At 43.6% G+C, this 20,777-nt stretch overlaps 1 protein-coding gene across 8 annotated transcripts in view; it reads right to left on the bottom strand.

Annotated features, from left to right (window-relative positions):
- Window positions 1-20,777, bottom strand: part of SETBP1 (SET binding protein 1) — a 264,561-nt gene that overhangs the window by 133,669 nt on the left and 110,115 nt on the right. For 6 of the 8 annotated variants that reach the window (XR_011736563.1, XM_071802421.1, XM_071802422.1 and 3 more), the window contains one exon: window positions 12,376-12,447. The exons of the other annotated variants lie outside the window; for them this stretch is intronic. Coding sequence is in view for 5 of the 6 variants with exons in the window: in XM_071802421.1 (XP_071658522.1) it covers window positions 12,376-12,447 (72 nt within the window). In the remaining variant the exon portion in view is untranslated. The remainder of the gene's footprint in view (window positions 1-12,375; window positions 12,448-20,777) is intronic. 8 annotated transcript variants of the gene reach the window in all.

Raw genomic sequence — 20,777 nt, 5'->3', positions numbered from 1 at the left:
ACATCCTTCAGCTTATTAGTTCCTTTGGCCAAAGCATCCTCATCCTCTGATTTGAGCCATCTCTTCCAGAAAACCAGCTGTCCACCATAGGTCAGGTTACCACAGACAAGGATATTTCAGAGACTTCAAATACTTTCCCCAGCATTTTACAAAAGCCCTACAAAATTATTCATCTGTAGGAACCAGTCATGTCCTTCAGGTATACAAAATCAGGGAACGGAGGTTTTTAAAACTTTTATCAGAAAGAGAAGCTTGGCTTAGTGCTGAGACAGACATTCAGTTGTTTGTTTTTTAGTAGTTTGTTTGTTTTACCTCCACTCTCTAGGTCTAATCTTAACACCTGGATCTGCTCTTTGGAGTACATCCAGGTCCTGGAACAGAAAACTCTTTCCTTGACCAGGTGATGGGTTTGTAGGACAGGCAAGGCTGTGGAGGAAAGATGCTACTGCCTACTTCCCTCCTCCACTCCTGCAGTCTATTTAGAGCTGTATGACTGCAGGCTGCCTTAATGGGAAACACCACAGTGCCAGTACCTCTGCAGCTGCATGGAGGGATGGATCCTCAGTCATCAGAGAGTTTTTTTCAAGTACACCTTCTCCCTGGAAGCAGTGGGAAGATTTCCAAACCAGGCTGATCGATTCATTCATCAGCTGATTTCACTGGGATATGATCCATTTAGATATACAGCTAATTTCCAAGGAGGAGAGAGCCCGGAGGGGCTCACCTGTCATATCACAGAATCACAGCATCACAGAATGGTTGGGGTTGGAAGGGACCTCTGGAGATCATCCAGTCCAACCTACCTGATAAAACAGGGTCACCAGAGCAGATCACACAGGATCGTGTCCAGGTGAGTTTGAATGTCTCAGAGAAGGAGACTCCACAGCCTCTCTGGGCAGCCTGGGCCAGGCTCTGGCACCTCAAAGGAAAGAAGTTTCTCCTCATATTCAGATGGAACCTTCTGTGTTTCAGTCTGTGCCCATTGCCCCTCATCCTGTCATTGGGCACCACTGAAAGAAGTCTGTTCCATCCTCTTGACACCCACCCTGGAGATATTTATAAACATTGATGAGATTTCCCAAAGGCAACTCCGCACTGGGATCCTCCCAACACCAAAGGGAGAGAGTGTTTGGCAGCATTACTCCCAGAGATTTTTGGAGCTGCTGGACACTAACCCCTTAGTTTTTTTCTTGAAAGAAAGAAAGAAACAAACAAACAAAACCCTGCCTGCAAAACGCTCTAGTGTGTTTTGGCAAAGGACACACCAGAACTTTTGAAGGGACATGGTGGCACTTCAACAACCAGCAAATTTGAGAGCAGAAGATGACAAACAGGCAGGTTCAACACAGGGGAGGTCAGCTCTGCCTTTCCACGTACCAAACAGGACTTAGAGAAAATCCCACTAGAAAGAGTGAACAGGTTATGGCCAGTGACAAAAATGGAAGGAAAACACAGACACCTGCATGCTATTTGTTCTATCTACCAAGTTGTGTATTTCCTCTTGCAGTTACCAATTCCGAGTGCTTGACTCCTGGCAGAGAACAGTTGACAGTGCCCCAAGAAGCCAATGGGGAGATGCCCACTCCCTTCCTCCCGGTCTGATGCAAGCCTTCAATTCATATCCCGTATGAGCCCGTCTACAACTGGGAAAAGCTTCTCATTGGAGATGTAGTGCACTCCCAGGATGGGAATTAAGAAGATAAAGGTCTGCTTCTAGCAGCACTGCTTTGCGGTTACAACCAAAGCACCTCAGTGTTTTTTCTGTTCTCTGAAATATGTATAACATCCTGCCCTGCTATGTGAGATGCTGAGATTTACATGTAAAAAGAATGATATTAAACCTAAGCATTGTCACACAAAGCAAGATGAAGCTATAAAAAGAAGCCAAAATTATGTGGATGCCATTAAAATCCTGACACTGAGTGCTAGAAGTGGCTTAAATTTGCTGTGGTACTCCTGCTGTTCCCTTTTATTAAGCACGGGGAAATATTGCCTTGCAGATAAACATTGTGATGTGGTAAATGTCCAGAATTTAATGGAGTCCATTATAATTGATGAAAATGCAGCTTTCATTAGTTTGTGAATGCCTTATTCATTTATATTTTCTTAAAAAATCCAGAAAGAATGTTTTCCCTAAGCAAGTGCCAAGAAAGATGACAAACAACTTTTGCTAATATACCTTCACCTCTTCCCCAAGGCTGTCTCTCCTGCAGAGGGAAAGCTCTTGCTACGTATCCACCAGCCTTCTCCACAGTCCTCTTGCAAACCCCTCCTATCCACATAGCCCCAGTAACAACTGGCCACAGCTGGATGTGTTGATAGACACCATGAAACCTTTTCCCACTGCTGCCTGCCTCTGCCAAGCCCTTCGACTTCCATCTTCACCTTTTACTGTCATATAGTCTTTGTGCCAAGAACAATAGTATGTTTCCTTTATGATGCTCCAATCACAGCAGGGATTTTTATGGACTACCACAATACCATCATCTTAACTGTGAACGTGCTGCTGATTAAAAGGGTCACATTGGCAGCAAGGAAATCTATAACATCTTTATTTGTTCATAGGAAGGATACACCAGGAGTTCAAGTTTCTCTCTCTAGTCTCAGCCTCTCGGTGCTTTGATCCTGACCACCTTTGAGAATAAAAGGGGAATTTAGCTCTTAAATGTGATTCAGTCACTGGGTCTTGGTTAACACCCTCCATAAAAGGTTTGATTTCTTTGTTACACAGAATAAAGTTTAGACCACAGAGCTGAAATAGGAATAGCATGAAAAAGAAAAAAAAAAGTGTATTTTTAACTGACATTCACCAGGTAAATAAATGAGTGGCTACTGAGTTTTAATAAGATAATCTGTTCTATTGTTCATTCATTAAGAGGGACGAGGAGGAAGTGTTTTGAGGTCACAAAATTTGTAGGTTTTTTTTAAATTAGAGAATTAAATGTTGTGATATTTCAGCACTAGGAACACCTGCTGACAGCATGATTGCAAACCAGGACATTCTTGAGGCTGCAAAAAAATGGGCACAAAAAAGAGAATCCTGTTATCAAGTAAAATATCTGAAGACTGTGGTCGAGTGTGTTTTTTTCTATGACATTTAAAAGCGTCATATCCTTAAATTTGAACAAGCAGATGGCTGCCAGAAACACTCGGAAACTAGCAAGATGCTTGCATTGGACACATCATTTTTAGTGTCTTGACCTCTTGACTGTCACATTGATTTTTATTTCATTTGGTTCTGATCCAAGGCAATTTGAGAGGATTTTAAAGTCACTGATGACCCCTGAACTTCAATGACGTTATTTTGGGACATTTTATCTAGAAGAGAAGATAAGGGCAGAAATGGCCATTCATTCACCACCCAATGAAAAAAAAAAATGTAATGACGTCATTTGTGGTTTCAGTTGAAGCAACTGACGTAAGTTGCTAAGGCTCTACAGAGAAGAAATGACAGTGCTGGAAGGAGAAATGTTTAGAAGAGAGTGCAACCATGGCATCTCCTCCTTTTGTTGATAGTACGCAGCTACAACTGATAATAACTTCATCTCTCAACTGATGACATCTTCATCTCTAACTCCATGTTCTTGCACAGCAGCAGAGCTATAAGTCATATTTGCTCCTGGCTGAGCCACACTCCATTTCCTCGCTCTGAAAGAGTGTAGAAATGTCATCTCTGATATGAAGTCCAGCCTCAGGAAATATCAGTAGATGCAGAGCCTTGCACTGCCATCTCCCCTGCAACTCAGACTGCTTTGGGCATATCAGACGTGACCTTATTCCATAACAGTAAGAGATAATACATGCCTCTTTTTTTGTCAGGTAGACTTCCCAAAACTCTGTCTTGAGCTTCATCTACCATGTGTTAAGTGGCTTGCCATGCAGGAGGTAAACGAAAGCTCTTGGATGAAGGATAAGGCTGATGAATTTGCTCCTTGACAGCAAGGAGACCTCTGATTATGTGAGTTAAGGTCATCTGGAAGATAAAACTAAGCTGATAGCATCATCAAAAAAGATCCCAAGGTTGACAGCCTGTGGCAACATGCCTCCTGTTGAGGGGAGGACCCTGGCCACTGTTAGTCATGTTACTCCATATGCTTTGAGAAATTTCTCAGACACTGCATGACAGCTGCATGCATAACCATGTTAGCAGAGTGAGTTGCTCCAGGGTCAGATAGCTCCATATCAGAAACCCCGTGAGCTGGGGTGCCACTCCTCCTCCTACCACCTGGCAAGGCTCCTATGGCAGGAGTAACCTGAAGAAAAAGAAGCTTCTGGGTGTCTTTCAATGATTTCAGTGAGCTTTGTGCAATGACGTCTTTGTTATTACCAGCCTGTTGCATTCCTACCTTATCCTTTCATACAATACTCTCTGCAAGAACAGCAGGTCCTGACTACACTGAATCAAAGATGAGGCCACCTTTCCAATGAGGAGAGCGAACTTCTGCAGAAGGTACCATTTCTCCTCATTCGCTCCTCCTAAGGTGTGTGTAAGGAAAGCTGTTTTCCTCATTCACCTTGGCAGGGGCTCTTATAAGTGCCTTCCAGTCATCTGAAGCTCCTGTTTTTATCCTGCTACTATCGTCCTGAACCTTTACCCAGCCATTGTGGCATGGTAGAGCCACTCACTTCTTCCAAACACATACATCTTATTGCTTATCCTCATTAAGGCTATGCTCTGCTCACATCCAGGTTAATTTCTCCCCAGTACTCTTATTATTGAAGTATAGCCACTTATCAAAGAAACACTATCAGTGATGGTAGAATCTCATAGTGTAGCTGCTGCTCAGACACAAGAGACAAAAACTATAGTACTCCTATATGAAGAGTTCTGTGCCAACTAATTTTGGTGGCACATAGATAAAATATTGATTTAATTTGTCTGGATCTAGTGAAATTTGAAAAGAGCTTATAGGAAGTCATGCCTATACCTTAGTTAATGAAATTCTGGGCTGCTTCTGGGAAGACTGACAATTGTAAAATCAGTCTGCCAAACTTTTATTCACAGCTTCATTATGAAGCCATTATAGATACGGCAAAGGCAGCAAACTCACAGGGGTGTGTTTGAAGGCACATATGGGAATGGGGAGCACCACATTTTCTTCCTCCCAAGGCAGCCAGGCAGTCTGGGAAGGCAGGAGAACAAAGAATTGATGTTCTGGACATTGCCAGCACACCTCGATGTTTCAGGGCTTTTTTCCTCCCAACCAATAGGTTGAGGTTGAAGTCACATTTCACCCAGAAGGTACTGGAGCACCAGAACAGGTTCCCTAGGGAGGTGTCATGGCATCAAGTCTGACAGTGTTCGAGACTAGACAATGTCTTCAGACACATGGTGTGAACTGTGGGGTTGTCCTGTGCAGGGACAGGAGTTGGACTCAATGATCCTTGTGGGTCCCTTCCAACTCAGGGGTTCTATGAGTCTGTGATTCCAACTATGATTCTATGATTCACCTCTGCAAACAAACCACACAAGCCTTCGCTAACGACATTGCTCACGATGCTTGGAGAAGGCTGCTGAAGGTCTCAAGCCACCTGTCCACAGCCCACCTCATCCTTCCCATGAAGAAGAACACACTGGCATGTTGACTAGTTCAGCCATCAAAGTGGATGCACTGGACTGTTAGAGGAGAGTACCAGAGCTGATGTATCTTGGTTTTACCAGCGCTCTTTGTAGCTGGTTTGCTGCACCAAGAAGCCACAGAAGGCTGAAGTGAAACTATATGCGTTGTGTCTGCAGGTCACGTGTGCCCTGATACCCTTGTGTTATGTTCGTGCTCACTACTGCACATGAAAGGAGGGTATGCAGAAAAGATTGGACCCTGGAGAACAGCACACTGCAGCAGTTTTCAAGCTGGTTGCTCTGAAAGTAAACACTAAGGTACTAACAAGTAATGCCTGCAGAGTCTGATGCCTTGATTTCTGCTGTGCTAACCAGTATTAATGGTAATATTGTATTTCTAGGGCATATTCAACTGACAGAACTATTGATTATTTGGAATGTAGCAGTGCATTGACACTTGATAGCAAACTGGGACAGTGAAACAATAAAGGCACAGTTGTTAACAAGCAACACAGGGCATTGAGTTTCAGTGAAGCAACTGGGATATTGCTTCCTTTGTCTAAAACAGAACATCTTTAACAAGTCAAAAATATAATTTACTTATCTGACTGAAATACCTGGGGAAAATACCTTCTTCACTGAAATGTACATATGAAGGTCATGTTTCCAAATATGTGCCAAATTCAATCAATAATTTAATCCCGACTGTGACCAAACACTTGAGGTATTCTTGAAGAAAAAAAATGTTGTGTTTGATATGTTTAAACACGTATTATATCAGATCACCTTGTGCATGAACAAATTTCAATGAAAAAAAAGATGATGAAACATTACGCTTTTGTTGCAGTAGTCCAGTCAAAATTGTAGGGTTTTTTGTTTGTTTGTTTTTTCATTTGTTTGTGGGGTTTTTTTCACCTAGGCTTTTGATTCAGTGTGAAAAAGTAGAAAGACATACATATATATATTTATTTGGATAGGGTGAACACAAAATAAAACTTTCTTTATCAAATAAAGGGTTTACTTATGTTTGAAAGTAATAAATCTGTATCCTTCTATGAGTTGTTTTATTATATATAAGTAAGTCTACAATTGTCTCCTATGGACACATTTAACTATCAACCACCAAGTCATAAAGAAGAAATTATACAGAACACCAGTCTTATGGCTGGAACCAATTGAAAAAGGAGCCTTCCTATGGTGAGAGAGAAAGAAATACTTTATGTGAAGAAAAATAACTGGTGGCACTTGCTGTTGTAGGAAAGAACAACTGAATGGCTTAAAACTCTTTTAATTTGAGCTCAGAGAGGCAGGGGAGGTGACTAATGAATATGCAGGAAATGCACCTGTACTATACATAGCCTTTTTATGGGATAATATAGGTTTTTCTCTGCTATCAGCATGCTGAACCCTGTAGGCTTAACTGCCTTGGCAGCTGTCTATGATTTGGAGAGGTTGGGACTTAGGGAAGATGAATGATCCTCTGATGGTGGCTCCTCTCTGTCTTCCACTGCTGACAAATGGAGTTTAGGACGATGGACTCCAGTTTCTCATTTGGGCCTGAGCCCCTTCTGCCACCAGTAAATTAAACATGCCCAGAAATCGTTCCAGGTATTGAGGCCAACTGGCACAGAATGGTTTGTGTCTCTGCTCACAACTGTGTCTTTCCTTCCCTAGAGCACCAGCTAAATGCAAGCGGGTCACTGGGATGAACCCTGATCCATGCTTAGAAATGATTTAGGAATTTGATAGTTGTCATGGACCAAAAGCATGCCAAGGACTTGTCTAGCAGTTTGAGTATACTCAGTCACACTCTGCGCAAGCAACATTCCCAGACACTGCTTAACTTGCTTAAGACAGATGCAGCCTAAGACACTGGAATGCTAATGTCCTTCTTTCCTCTTTCATGCCCGAGATCACCCCTTTCCAGAAAGGAGAAGGGAGATGTATGGCTCTAAATTTGGTTACAACAATCACCTTTTGTTAGTCCATGATATTATTCTTACACAGTGTGATGCTGGAGATAACTGCAGTCTGCAATCTAAAAATAATTGCAAGGAACAAGATGTTATGTGTTTAAAATTATGAAGAAGTTATACATGGGCAGCTTGACTTCAAAACCAAACCATTGTTCTCTTTTTCCTATCCCACACCACTTTGTCACCTACCTGATGGAAACTACATCTTCAACATTTGCATCTTCAAATTGCATGCCCCTGAAAAAGCATCCCAGCTCAAGTAGTTGCCATGTGCTCTAACCACACTACATTGGAGGATCGTCAGAAGTCCTACACAAACTTATGTGCTGAGCTGCCCAAGGCAAAGCAAGACAGTTTTCATGGATGTCTCTGAGCTACAAGAAGCTGAATGCAACCACTTTGAGAAGAACTGGCTATATCACAGCAGGGACCATCTGGCAGAAAGCACAGCAACATTAATGCAATCTCACACCAAGAGGGAGGATCTGGGTATGGTGTTGCCCGAATCCGCGCACCGTCCTACACCGTACAGGGATCCAAACACTACAAGGCAGCGGAGGGAGGTAGAGAAAGCATTTTGTGTTTACATCCTCTTCACCACACACACCACAAAGACTTCTTGATGGAGAGGTTTCAAATCTGTCATCGGAAGCTTTTACTCTTAGATGGAAGTATTCAGAGGAACCTATCCCTTTGAATGGTTCCACTTGTGATGCTTGCAGCACTTCTCCCTGGACACCATCTGTGTAGTCACTGATTTGTGCTTTGCAAATGGAGCTTGGGAAGGGCCACCTTATCATTGTGAGATGGCTGTATTTTAGCAACGTCAATTTCTTGGTGAACAGACAGCCCCAAGGCTGCCACATACCCTTCACAGTGCCTGCTTTTCCCGAGGAAAAGGTGGTGGAGACTTGTGTCAGACAGCAGGAGTTGTCTCCCAGCCCCTGTTTGGACACCTCTGTGGCCCTGGCAGTTGCAGTGAAAAGAACCCTGTGGGCTCACAGCCTTGACGTTTCACAGCAGTTCCCTGACTCGGGAAACTATAATGCCAGGAAGACGGAGGATGACTTAATGCCAGCAGAATCTAATACCTTATGATCCTATGATCTAGTGCAAAAGACAGGAGGAGTGGGAAGCCCAGCAGGCACCTGATTGAAGAGGCTGAGGGAGACAAGAGGAGACAGTGTCCTGCTGTGCATTTCCTCCACCTCCATAACCTTCTCATTTTCAAAGAGTTTCCATAGGACTATGGCAGCTATTGTTCTCCAGACCTGGTGCATCAGCATCCCCACTACACTGACAGCAGCTTGATATTCTCACACTGTCGGCCCTTCTCCCTCTTCCTATCAAGATAATAAGCAGCTGGTTTAGCTTCAAGGGGAAAAAAGATGTGTAAACTCAGATACCCCTTTACTAACACGTACAGGGCTGTGTTATGTACATCATAACCAACGTGGGCTGCCTGAGCATCTGCTCGTGCTCAGACAGACACAAATGCATTTACATCAGACATCAAAAACATGTGTCCATCCTTTCTTCCTTCTAAAAGTGGTCATAGCAGTCAGATCAAACTTTGGCACAATGGTTACTGATGCGCAGAGTCAGAAATGAATGAGAGTTCCTTTATGCCCAGTTATTAAGAAGATCCACATGTGCCATTAAGATAAAAAGGAGGTTAATTTAAACACACAGCAAAGTTTAGGGAGTAATCCTGTGCAGGCAGATAGGTAAGATCAATGTGAAAGTTGTTCTTGTTTCTGTTTGGCTCCTTAAAAATGAGAATACTATCAGAGCTATGCATTTTTTAAAACCTGCATTTTTTCCTAAAAAGCATTGAAATAAGTTTAAACATCACTGCTGTTATCTCAGAAATGACACGGAGATATTTCCATGTGAATGCCTCCCTTCACAGTCAAATATCCATGGTCACCATGTGCGCACATTTGCTTCAGGGATTGCAGATCCCCTGTGGTCCAAGGACTCAGGGTTCATTTTGTGCAGATCTTTCTGCCAAATGGGGTTATTAGTGACTGGAAATACTGCAAGGTCACCCAAAGCCTTGATAGAAACACGAGGGTAGGAGAACATTAGGGAAAACGGTAAGCTATGATATCCAACTATAGTTGGCAAATCTGGGCATATTTGGGTTGCCTATACTAGTTTATCATTCACTTGTTTTCAAATGATTGTCATGGCCCCAATGATTAACCACCTGAGTATATAGAAGAAGGATATTCACAGGAAGGATCTCATGATAAAAAGGCTATTCCTGGCCCTTTTTCCATCACATCATAATCTGTCCACTAATATGGCTTGAGATCTCGGCTGATCAAAAGGTCATAAGATGCTACCGCTAAGTATCACTCTGTCTCTGCTCAGCCGCAGGCATTTTAACTCCATGCAGCAGGCTGAGGAAAGCAATAGCAAAGCCTTCAAATATGTTTGTATAATAGATGAAGTCTTTGCTGTGTGGCATTTATCTTCCTTCAGGGACTGACACCTGATAAATAAATCTCTAGTTCCCAGTGAATTTAAATAAAATAAAGGCAAATCATATCCCTGCACATTGTAGATATTTATCTGTATAGAATGTTAGAGTTCTCACTCTCCCAACATTTCTTTTGCTACAAAAGCTATGAAGTGCTGATCAACCTCAAATTCTGACTAAATCAAGAGGCCCAAATCTTTGAGAACATTATGAAGATCACGATGGTAACACAGAAGGGACTGAAAATACATCACTTATTTAGACTAAAGAAATGGTAAAATTTACCTTTTTTTTTTTTTTTTTTTTTAAGTTAGCAAAAAGCAGAACCCGAAAAAAAGTGGGATTATTAGCATATCAATAGGAACCATGAAGTGAAAAGCGAGAGAAATCAATTAAACAGGGTGGTGGGTTTCACAGTGAATAACTCCAGGGTAGACAATTTTCAGACATCCTGGGATAAATAAAATATCAAACAACCTCCTACCCAACACTATCCAGCTGGTCACCACTGTACTGGAGTGTGACAGTGTCAGTGGGTCCGTTGGTCCTGCACTGCGCCTGTCCCTGGACACCAATCATCACCTCCAGCAGCTTCTCTGGCCATCCTGTGTCCAAGCAATTGAAAGCAGGCAAACCACAAATCGCTGCCCAAAACAGCAGGGAGAGAGGGTACCACTGCCAACAACGACCTGTCACCTGAGGCCCTTGTCTAGCGGGTCTGCAGAGCTATTTTCTGTGAGTATTACCATTGGAAAAAAACACTAGTTTGCATCTTCAACACACCTGAAAAGTTATCACAACCAAATCAAAGCCCTCAGCATTTGCCAGACTATCCACCCACTCCCTGGCTTTCTAGATGCACCAGGACGAACATACAGTTCTTTTAACTACAACTGGCAGTCATTTTGCTCCTCTCCATGCTTGCAAAGCTGAGAGCCATCAAAGATTAGCAGAAAAAAATCATTACTATTTTTCCCTAAGAAGCAGTTCTGGTAATAGGCTTCAGAAAAAATTGTCCTAAATACAAGTGATAAGCGTAGGCTGTGTGAAGGCTGACAGGTCTGATTATAATTATCACTGCAATGGAACCAGCACTAACCTCCCTTCTGGAAGGCAATGACAATTTCTGGAAGGGAATATGGGAGTGAATTGTCATAAACAACATCATTGCAAGTGGAACTGTCTTTCACTAGGATAGTAAATAAGACTGATTTAGGAAAACAAAAAAAAAAGGCAAAAAAACCCCCACAAAAACAAATACACAAACAAACAAATAAAACCACCACAACCCACAACCTTGAGCACTTGATCAAGTTCATCCCAATAGAAAATGACACTCAATCATACACTTAAGTTTCACCGACTTCAAGATGATGGAAGTAAAAGAATGAAGTGGGAGACTGGAAGCGTGGGATGGAGTCATGCATGTAAGAGGTGTTTGGAAACAGAGGATATCTTCTGAAATCATACTTAAAGAACATGCTTTGCAATGCAACATGAACAGAGAGGCCCAGAGGGCACATTAGTCCAGATCAAGTTAAATTTCTGAGGCTAAGACACAACTCAGGCAGCCTTGTATCAACCTTTCCCCCTTCCTCATATCCTAGCAGAAATAAAGCCAAGTAGAACCAACAGAAGGCTCTTCAGATTCCATCTATACTTTGACTCAAATACCACAACATTGCTTTTCAGCAGCATTTCGAGGTAGATATGGTAGGTAGTATTCCTTCAAAATCAACCTATCCTAACCTTTTTTGCGCTTTTTCTTAGCCTACGGGTTGGTTTGTCATTTCTCATTCCATTTCCACTGGAAACTCAGAAACAGAGAAGCTTGGACAATCTGGAGTAAGAGTAGCAGTACAGTAGCTTTTTATGTCTAAACAAAGGGAAATAGATATTATCTTCTTAACAGTGGGCTATAACTGCAGAGGAGTTGAAGAGGAGAGCCTTGAAGTCAAAGGCAGTTCTAGGAGTTTCGTTCTCATTATATCTCAATGGAGTGAAGCAAATAAATTGCACAAGGAGACATATGGAAGCTCACTACGCAAATGGCCTATTTAAGGCTCTTACTTCCTAATTAGGTCCTGGTGTCAGGAGGTTGGTAACAATTATTCACACATAGATCATTTAGATGCAATATAAACTGTTCTAAAACCCAAGCCATCATAATAGCATGCATTAAAAAGAAGCCTCATTTAGTCTGATCTTTCTAGACTCTTTTACTTAGTGCTTAGTATATCAGTTTCTGTGCTACACACATCCTAAATTTCTTGTCCAACACAGCAATAATGGGCTTGAAAGGGGAAAAGGAAGAAACAAAATTCTTCACAGCCATAATGCCTTGTTCTTACCTTGTTCACAGATTTCATCACTGGACTCTGCACAACGAACCCACACTCTCTTCCCAAATTCTTCATCTGACTCTGTGGCGTTTCCCAGAGCAAAGAGAAAAGAGAGAACCTTGATTGTGGGAACGACTGTGCAGAAAATGATCACAAGCATCGAAAGATTCACTCTGCCCTCCTCCATTTCATTGCATCTTTCTGTGTGTCCACCACCACCTGCCAGCTGGTGCCCTCTGAGAACCTGGTGACGGGGTTCACTCTTGACCCCACTCCATTTTGGAAGGCCACTCAAATTTCTACTGAACCCAGCCAGGTGAACAGGTTTATCCTCTCAAGTAGCCCTGGTATGCATGGGAGCACCACGTGGCCATCATGGTTTTCCCCAGCAGCCGCTGGGCATCCAACAAGCCATGATGACAGGGAGTAGAGCCATGGATTCTTATGACAATCCATGTTGGAAAGACTTGGGAAGAGCAGGAAGGTATCAAAGGATGCCAACCCATCTGCTTTGCTTAAGAATTAAAACAGGAAGCTGAAGCCAAGGATTACCCCATTGCAAAACTGTTTGAAACAGAGTAAGTGTTAGTGATTCAACATTGTGACTGTGGTGAACATGCTCTGCCCTGTGCTTCTGCACCTCTGGTACTAAACTGAGATATTCTTCTCCCCTTCTTCCCTTCCCACCTTCCTTCCCGCCTTCCTTCCCATCTTTGTCAACCTCTCCAGTCCTTCACACAAAGGTGAAATATTTTACATTTTCACCTGTAGTAATGCAGATCAGAGAGTGTTTGCTTTGCTTTTCGCTGATTTTGCCCAAGGTATCCTTTTAAGCAGCAGCCTATGCAAAGATAATAGGTGGCACAATTTTCTGTAACTGGAATCAGCAACAAATCAGCCATCTGCCACTCCAGGGGTCTGAGATTAACCCAGCTACTGGACCATGACTGCAAAACATTTGCACATTTAGATTACAGAAATGTGAGGTTACCGGTCCAAAAAATAAAAAAAAAGAAATTAGGAGTGGGGAAGTCGTGGGGAGAAGGGGTAGAAGATAACCTTGGAAGAGTCCTCCAGATTGAACCTTCCAGACACAAGTCATCTCATAATAACTCTGAGCAGATGTTCGTCATTATAAAGTGTAAAAAGGATGAAGGATTTGAAGCAAGTAACTTGGGGTTCATGAGACATAATGTTTCAGTGAAATACACCCAAAGACACCTCTTTGATACAACGACAAATAAAGACACATTCAGCTGCCTTGTCAAAGCCTTGCAATGGTCCTTGGGAAGTATGACCAAGCTGTCTGGCTGGCTTACTTGGACCACTGTGAATGTACAAGAGTAAAACTTTTGTCCCAAGGTGGATGAGACACATTACACAAGCTCCCTTACTCCAGAACATTGTCAAGATATTGAGGAAATGAAAGAGGCCTGCATTCTGAAATGTCAAGGCTTAGGAAGGTCTTTTCATTTGCTGTCCTCAGTTTACCTTCCTGAATAACAAACACCATACTACTACTTCACAGACATGGATGCTGTCAGTCCATATTAATATTTGTCCATATCTTTGGGATACTTGCTATAAATCTGGTGGGAAATGTTATTTGGCAACTGAAGTATTAAGAGGTTTAAATTACTAGTAAACAGAAACTGGCTCTACCTCTAAAAGCATGAACCGTGCTCTGTGCAGGTATATGGTGGGCTAGGACAGTCGCCAGGGTCTCATCTGCTCACTGTGATGTGGGCTTCAATCCCCACTCCTGTCATTTGCTTTTGTAGGTCGAAATCCCATAGTCAGGGATTTCAGGTTAAAAAGAGGAGGTTGTGCCCAGAGAAAGAGGTGCAGCTGCAGCCAAAAGTATCAGTCAGGACTTCTGAGACAACAGCATCTCCTCTGTGTAAGCCCAAGTTGTGCTGCAGCAATTGGTGGTTGAAGGCACAGCTTAGAGTTCAGGAAGAGCAAAGGATCAGTCACTGCAGACATCTTATTCCATACAAAACCTGATAACATCACCTCAGAAATTAGTACACCTCCTAGCAACATTAATTGGGGACTGAGCTTTCCATCCTCTGCAGAGCCGTGGATCTGCATGGAGCTGTGAGAAGCAAGGTGAGGAGAGTAGGATGGATGATACCTTTGAGTGTCACTAAATTCCCCACTATTTATCACAGTATATCCAAAAGGTACTGCTTGGGCAGAATTAGATGCTCTAAAACCAAATTTATGTGTCTGAAACCAAATGTGAGGTTTGAAGTGGTTTGGATTTATACTAGGGCATGGTTTTCAGGTGAAAGTGAGGTCATGGGCATCATCCCATGCCTGGGACTACAAACTGGGCCAAGCTAACAACCCAACAACCCACAAGCTGCTGAGATGAAGCAAGCTAATGAGCCTCTTCCTATGCTTTAGAAAGGTCTCCTTGACCTTGACCTGCTGTCTGTGTGAGTGCTAAAACTGCTGTTAAAACAGGACCTGGACCCACTTTCAAACCCAAAGGCAGGAGTTTTCCCTTTCTTCCATCTCCAGTTTCTCTAAAGCTAACCTAAAACTTCACATCCAAGTGTCAGAATGCTCCAGAAAAGAGCATATGTGTGTGTGTGGCGAGGGGGGAAATCTTTGTGTTGAGCTTCAATTATTGCATTACCACAAGAATGCTTGTGCTAATAATTTTTAGAAGGTTTAAAAGAAATTAAAACCCCATTAAATAAAAAAATAAAAAAAAAAAAAAGAAAAAGGTACTTTTCTGTACCTTTTCCATCCTGTGAATGGAGGGAGGCTTTACAGGAAGGTTTTTGCCATAGAAGCACTGACACTGCATTAACCAAATGCTCAGCTGAGCTGCAGAGCTGCCTTGAAGTTATCTTGTCCCCCAGCAACTGTGAAGCGGAGGAAAACACCGATGTAGGTGATGCTGCACCTTGCAGTGATTTGCGTGTCCTACAAGTAACCTTGCATCAGGATACAGAGCTATGAGAGCAGCTTTATGGGTATGGAGAGGGGAGGAGAAGGACAACGAGGAGGAGGGGAAGGAGTAGTAACAGGAAAACAATCAGAAAATTCCCTGGGAATCAATTCTTCTCTTCTTCCTTAGGAAAACAAACAAACAAAATCTCTGCGCAATATGAAGATGAGCACACTTGCTCTGTCTCTGTTTATAATCCATTCCAGCAAGCATCACAACAGACACACAGGGGCTAGAGACCGGCTGCAAGCAGAGCGTTTCTGCCCGGCACTTCGCAAGGGGTGCAAGGGGCTGCCCCTCTTCTGCTTCCTCTCCACCCCAAGTCCCCAGCAAGGGTCTGCTTTTTTTCCTAGAATCTCTAAATATTGCTTAGAGCAGACGATGGCAGAGAAGAGGGTCATATTTAGGAGGGGAAGTGGAAGCAGAGAGGCGGGAGAACACCCCTGAGCCTAGCTAGCAGCCCCCTGGCCGCAGACATTCTCATTCCTGGCACGTTTCACTGCTCTCCAGCACAGCTCGGCTTCGAAATATTAGTGTGGCGCAGAGTGCCATTTTCGAGCCGCTGCAGCTCCTTCTTGGCACTGGTTCAGCTTTTTGTCTTTCCTTCTCCTCCGAGTGCCCAGCAGAGGGGAGGCGGGAAGAAAGGAAGAAAATAAAGCCCTGCTGCTTCGCTGCCGAGGTTGTCAGCCTCCCCCAGTATACCCGCCCTGCCTGCGGCACCCCGCACCCTCACAGCCCACTCCCAACAGAACCCACTTGGCAAACATAAATCTCTTCCCACCTCCGCAGCAGCCAGTTCACAGCCTCCTTCCCCCACCTCCCGCCACCCCTTTTTTCATTGCTTTCTCCTTTGTACTCCTCTAAGTTTTTCCAGCCAAGCGTTACAATCTTCCACCCGCACTTTCTTCTTCATCCCCAGCCCTCCCACCTCCTCCCCTCACATCAGGAGAAAAAAAAAATGGTGCCACGGTTGCACTGGCATGTCCTCGGAGTGGAGAGTTGCTGCACCCACGGCACGCCAGGCAGGTCCAGTTCACAGCTGCCCAAGTGCAGGCAAGCTGCAGCGCTCACGGACACACACGCATGAACACACGCATGTGTCACCGGGCAGCACAGACTCCCTTTGCATCTCTTGGCGTTGCTGCAAATACAAAGTTCCTGCAAGCTTGTGTTTGGCAGCCGAGTTTCTCCTCCTGCCTGTGGGGTCGGGAGAAAAACAAGAGGCAGAATAACGAGGGAGGGAGGGTGTATTTTTTTAAGCAACCCAAACATGGCACTGAGTGCTTCCACCAACAACTTCTCAGCCTGCTGTGTTGGCAACCAGCTGCTGGCTCCAGCCTGGCACCAGCTTTGATTTGTTTTTCTCTCCTCTTAAACACCCTCCTCCCAGATATTTATTCCTCTATTTTTTTTTCTTTTTCGTTTTTTTCTTCCCCTTTTCCCTTTTAGCTTGTCCATAGAGCTCCCTTCCTCTCCCACCCACAAATCCAAAGCTGCACGTGTGGAAAGGAACACCAGAGAGAGTAAAACGTGAGGTAACACTCAGTGGACAAAGAAGGGGGAAAAAAAACCCATATGTATACACAACATATGTATGCTTTTCTCTGAGGAAGGAGAGTGAGAAATGTCCTAAACCAGAAAACACGACCCTTGTGCATGCCAGAAAATGCAAGTTTCAACCCCCTACACAAAAGAAGAAGGAGACAGGTTTGGTTGGGAGGTGCAGAAAGGTTGAGGTAAAATGCATATTCTCCATGGAAAGAACCCAAGAGAGACAACTTTCAGCCAGTGACATGACACCAAATAAACTGGAGTTTGAAACACTGACATATGCATGACAGAGATAAAGTGGTGTAAAATGCACCTTGTCTGGAGCCTGGAGGAAAGAGATTTGGAGAAAAAAAGTATAATAATGTTGACGTTGATGCTGTGGATGGTTTGGGAGCGGCATGGGAGGGAAGAAAATGCTCCAAGGATTTTAGCATGGAGGCTTGAGTGCATTAAGCTGCAAAGTGAAGCTAAGACATGGAGCAGGGGACTACCCCATAAGCAGCAACTTGTGCCCATGGGGCTTTTTGTGAGCCTGGTTGAACCCTCTTAACCACTGAAACACATCAGGAGGGACTCCTTGGAAGCTACAGGAATTAGAAGGTGGTGAAACAGACAAACAGTCGATGTGTCTCAGGCCTGATGTCTCCGCTCCCTGAGGTAACAGGTCCTTTGAGAGCCCTGGCAAAAGTGACAGCAAAAGGCTGACTTTCACTGAACATGCTCTGGCCACCCCAAGGAATAGAAGTCAGCTGAAAAGCAGGGTAGCTGAGACACAGTGGGAGACAGACAGTCAGCATGCTCAGGATGGTACAGACAAAACAGCAGTGTCCTGAGTGGCTGCCTAATATGTACCTTGGCAATATCTCACCTGGCTGTGGAGGAAGCAGAAATCACAGGCTGGAATCGTAAACCCCTCAGTTGGTCTGACTTTTGCTTCCCTGGCCTGCACGTATCACGCAGGAGGAAAGTGGAGGGCTGGATGTCATCCTCTAGCTGCCAGGAGCCACATGGAGGGGCTGGTCCTCTGGCCACCACCAGCTGCTGCTTGTGGAGCAGCTGATGAGCAGGCACTGAAGTGGACTTAAAATTAGGAGATGCCCTGCTGTGACTGCACTCATTAAGGGACGTATGAGTTTGCATAATTAATCCTAAAGGCCTATGCCCTTAGGAGCACCTCTGCCACTGGGATGTGACCCCTGTGCAAGGTACACATTGGAGCTTTGTCCTGGCCACCACAGCACAGCTGGGTATATCTGGGTTGGATGGAGAAATATCCATGTTGGGTCACCAAATGCCCTCTTCTGAGCTGTGACTTCACTGTCCAGGTCCTTTGCATAAGGATATCATCCAGCACTGGCAATGGTTCCTCCCAACCTCTGCTTCCAAATTCATCTGGTGTCCACCCAAATCCTCTCTTCCAGCTGGTTTACACATCAGTGTTTTGTCTTTGCTAACCCTTGGGTTGAGGGTGAGCTTCTGCCCTACCATCCACCACTGAGTAACCAGGGCTGGCACTTGACAAGGCAGACTGGGTCCCTCATGTGTGCCCATGGCAAAGCAGACCCTAAACCCTCAGTCAGAGATATCTGCAGAGAAGCATCTCCCCTGGAGGTACCATCGAAGTGGCTTCCAGGTAGAGGCACTATCCGGCTTTGAATCGAAAGGTGTTACAAATAAATGATAGTACAGACTATCAAGTTCTCAGATGCAAAGTAGAGTGAGAAAGAATATTTTAGCGTCCTCTTTCTAAGCACATTAACTCTTGGCAGACACAATTGTTCAGGTTTTCAGAGCTGAAAGCTTCACACAGTAGGCAGCACGTTGAGTCCACATGCTCCATCTCCAGTTTCAACAACTCTAAAATCCACATTGTCCCTACACTATATCCCGCCAGTGCAGCCAACATTCAAATATTATGTTGTTCTGGGAGCTACATCAGTGAACATATACTCTGTAGTGATCCTTCCTAGGGAACAAAACCCTCCACTTTGCCACTGTAAGCTCACAACAGACAGTGCCTAAAGATTTTTATCAACTGGCTTTTCTTCCCAGGGTGAGCAAGCACTTTGTATCAATCTGGCTTGCTTTAGTGCAGTGACCCAGTGCCATGCTCCGCTGTGGAAAGTTCAGGTCCCAGCTGAGGGGCTAAACTCTTGCTGACACTGAGCTGATTTCTCTGCCTCTGTCACCCATGCTGCCAGGCAGTGGGGGGGTACAACAGTGTTGGGTTTTGTTTGTTTGTTTGTTTGTTTTACCAAGGCTGGAAAAGAAAGAAAGTAATCATGTAAAATACAGAGAAAATGTGGCAAAGGAGAAGGTGGAAGAAAGCAATCCCAACATGTGAGGTAAGATTGAGAAGAGGATATCCTTCAGGTATCATGGAGAACTTCATTGCATTCTGTTTCTTCACCAAGAAGAAAAATCTTGCTCAAGAGGCAATTAAAATGTTACAGGAAATGAAAAGCTTTCAGGATGCCTTGAAGAACTTGTTTGTGTGTGCAAGTGCATGGAGAGAGATGCAAGGGGGGAAATCACTACTAGTGATGGGTGAACTACAAAACGTTGGGTGGTTTGCTTTGGATAAAGATCCTCATATGCAGATGCTTATCTAAAGCCCTCAGTCTTCAGAGCAGGGCTGGGAATGTCTTAAGAACAGACCCTTCTTGCATGATTTTCAGTATCTCTCAGAACAGTCAACCATGCCAAAAATACCATGAAAACAGCTTCTTTTCATCTTCTTTTATGCAATGTTTTGGCTCTTCTGCTTCTGGTTCCAACTAAAACCTATAACCACAAAGTCTTTGACTGGAAGGTTGGACTGTACTTATTTAATTTCAGGCCATCCTGGTTCTCATGACTGCACACATACAAGGAAAATAAGAAAAAGTGGTGTTGTGATTCTATGGAAAACTTTGAAAAAAAAAGAAGGCTCCCTGAAAATTAGGAGAAAAACAAGCTGCCTTCCCTAAGAGAGGAATGTAAGCCCCAATTTCTTCCACTTTAAGCAAACTAGTTCATAAAATAACAGAATGATAGAATAGTTTGGGTTGGAAGGGACTTTTAAAGGTTTTACTTATCTGTGAGTTGGCTAGTCTTCTCCTAGATAACATGCAAGATCACAGCATTTCCAGTTCAAAAGCGCCTGTTAGCCTTGGGTGGTTATTAGTCAGTGAATACTACTGTATCAATAAACAAAATAAAGACTTTGAAAAGAGTCTTGTTTCCCTACCCAATCTAGAAACTCATCAGAATGGCAGCAGCCCTAATTTGAGAGAGAAGGAAGAAAAAAACCAGTTTGAACAGGATATGGTGCCCTCCAGTTTTCTTAAATCAGAGTGTAATTGATGTAAAATAGCCCAGGTGTGGTGCTGTTCAGATGAAAATGGTGTGTTTTGCTTAAGTCCCCTGGACAAACAGGGCTGTTGCAGGGCTGTTTTTGATCTCTGGTGAGATTTACATGAGGACATCTCAAGTAATGTTGCTCAGTGTGTAAATGAGACCAGAATCAGGTCAGTATGCTTTGTAAGGATGCTACCAGTTATCCCATGTCCCTAGACTATTCACTTCAGGAAGGTAAAAAGCACATACATTCACTTTACATGTACTGAAGAATGAATGTTTTGCTGTTAAAGATAATGTTCTTCTTCAATGATTTCCTGCAGTATTTTTTCCTGCTTTTCCTATTATTTGTTAATTACTCAGGCAATGATCTTCAGTTCATCCAAGTGGTTTGGAGCCCAAGACTCAGGTCTTCAGCTGGTAAAGTTAGGATAACTCAATTCAAGTCAACAGAAATGATGGATGAGGTCAGTGGAAGTGGTGTGAACCAAGAGGCTTCCAAAACAAGGGCACAATCTTCTAGAGAGCACAGTACACGCAGTCTAAGTGTTTTCTC

The sequence above is a fragment of the Patagioenas fasciata genome, chromosome Z, assembly GCF_037038585.1.
Source record: "Patagioenas fasciata isolate bPatFas1 chromosome Z, bPatFas1.hap1, whole genome shotgun sequence".
In the NCBI taxonomy this organism is placed as follows: domain Eukaryota; kingdom Metazoa; phylum Chordata; class Aves; order Columbiformes; family Columbidae; genus Patagioenas; species Patagioenas fasciata.
This window is presented reverse-complemented; position numbering and strand designations above follow the sequence as displayed.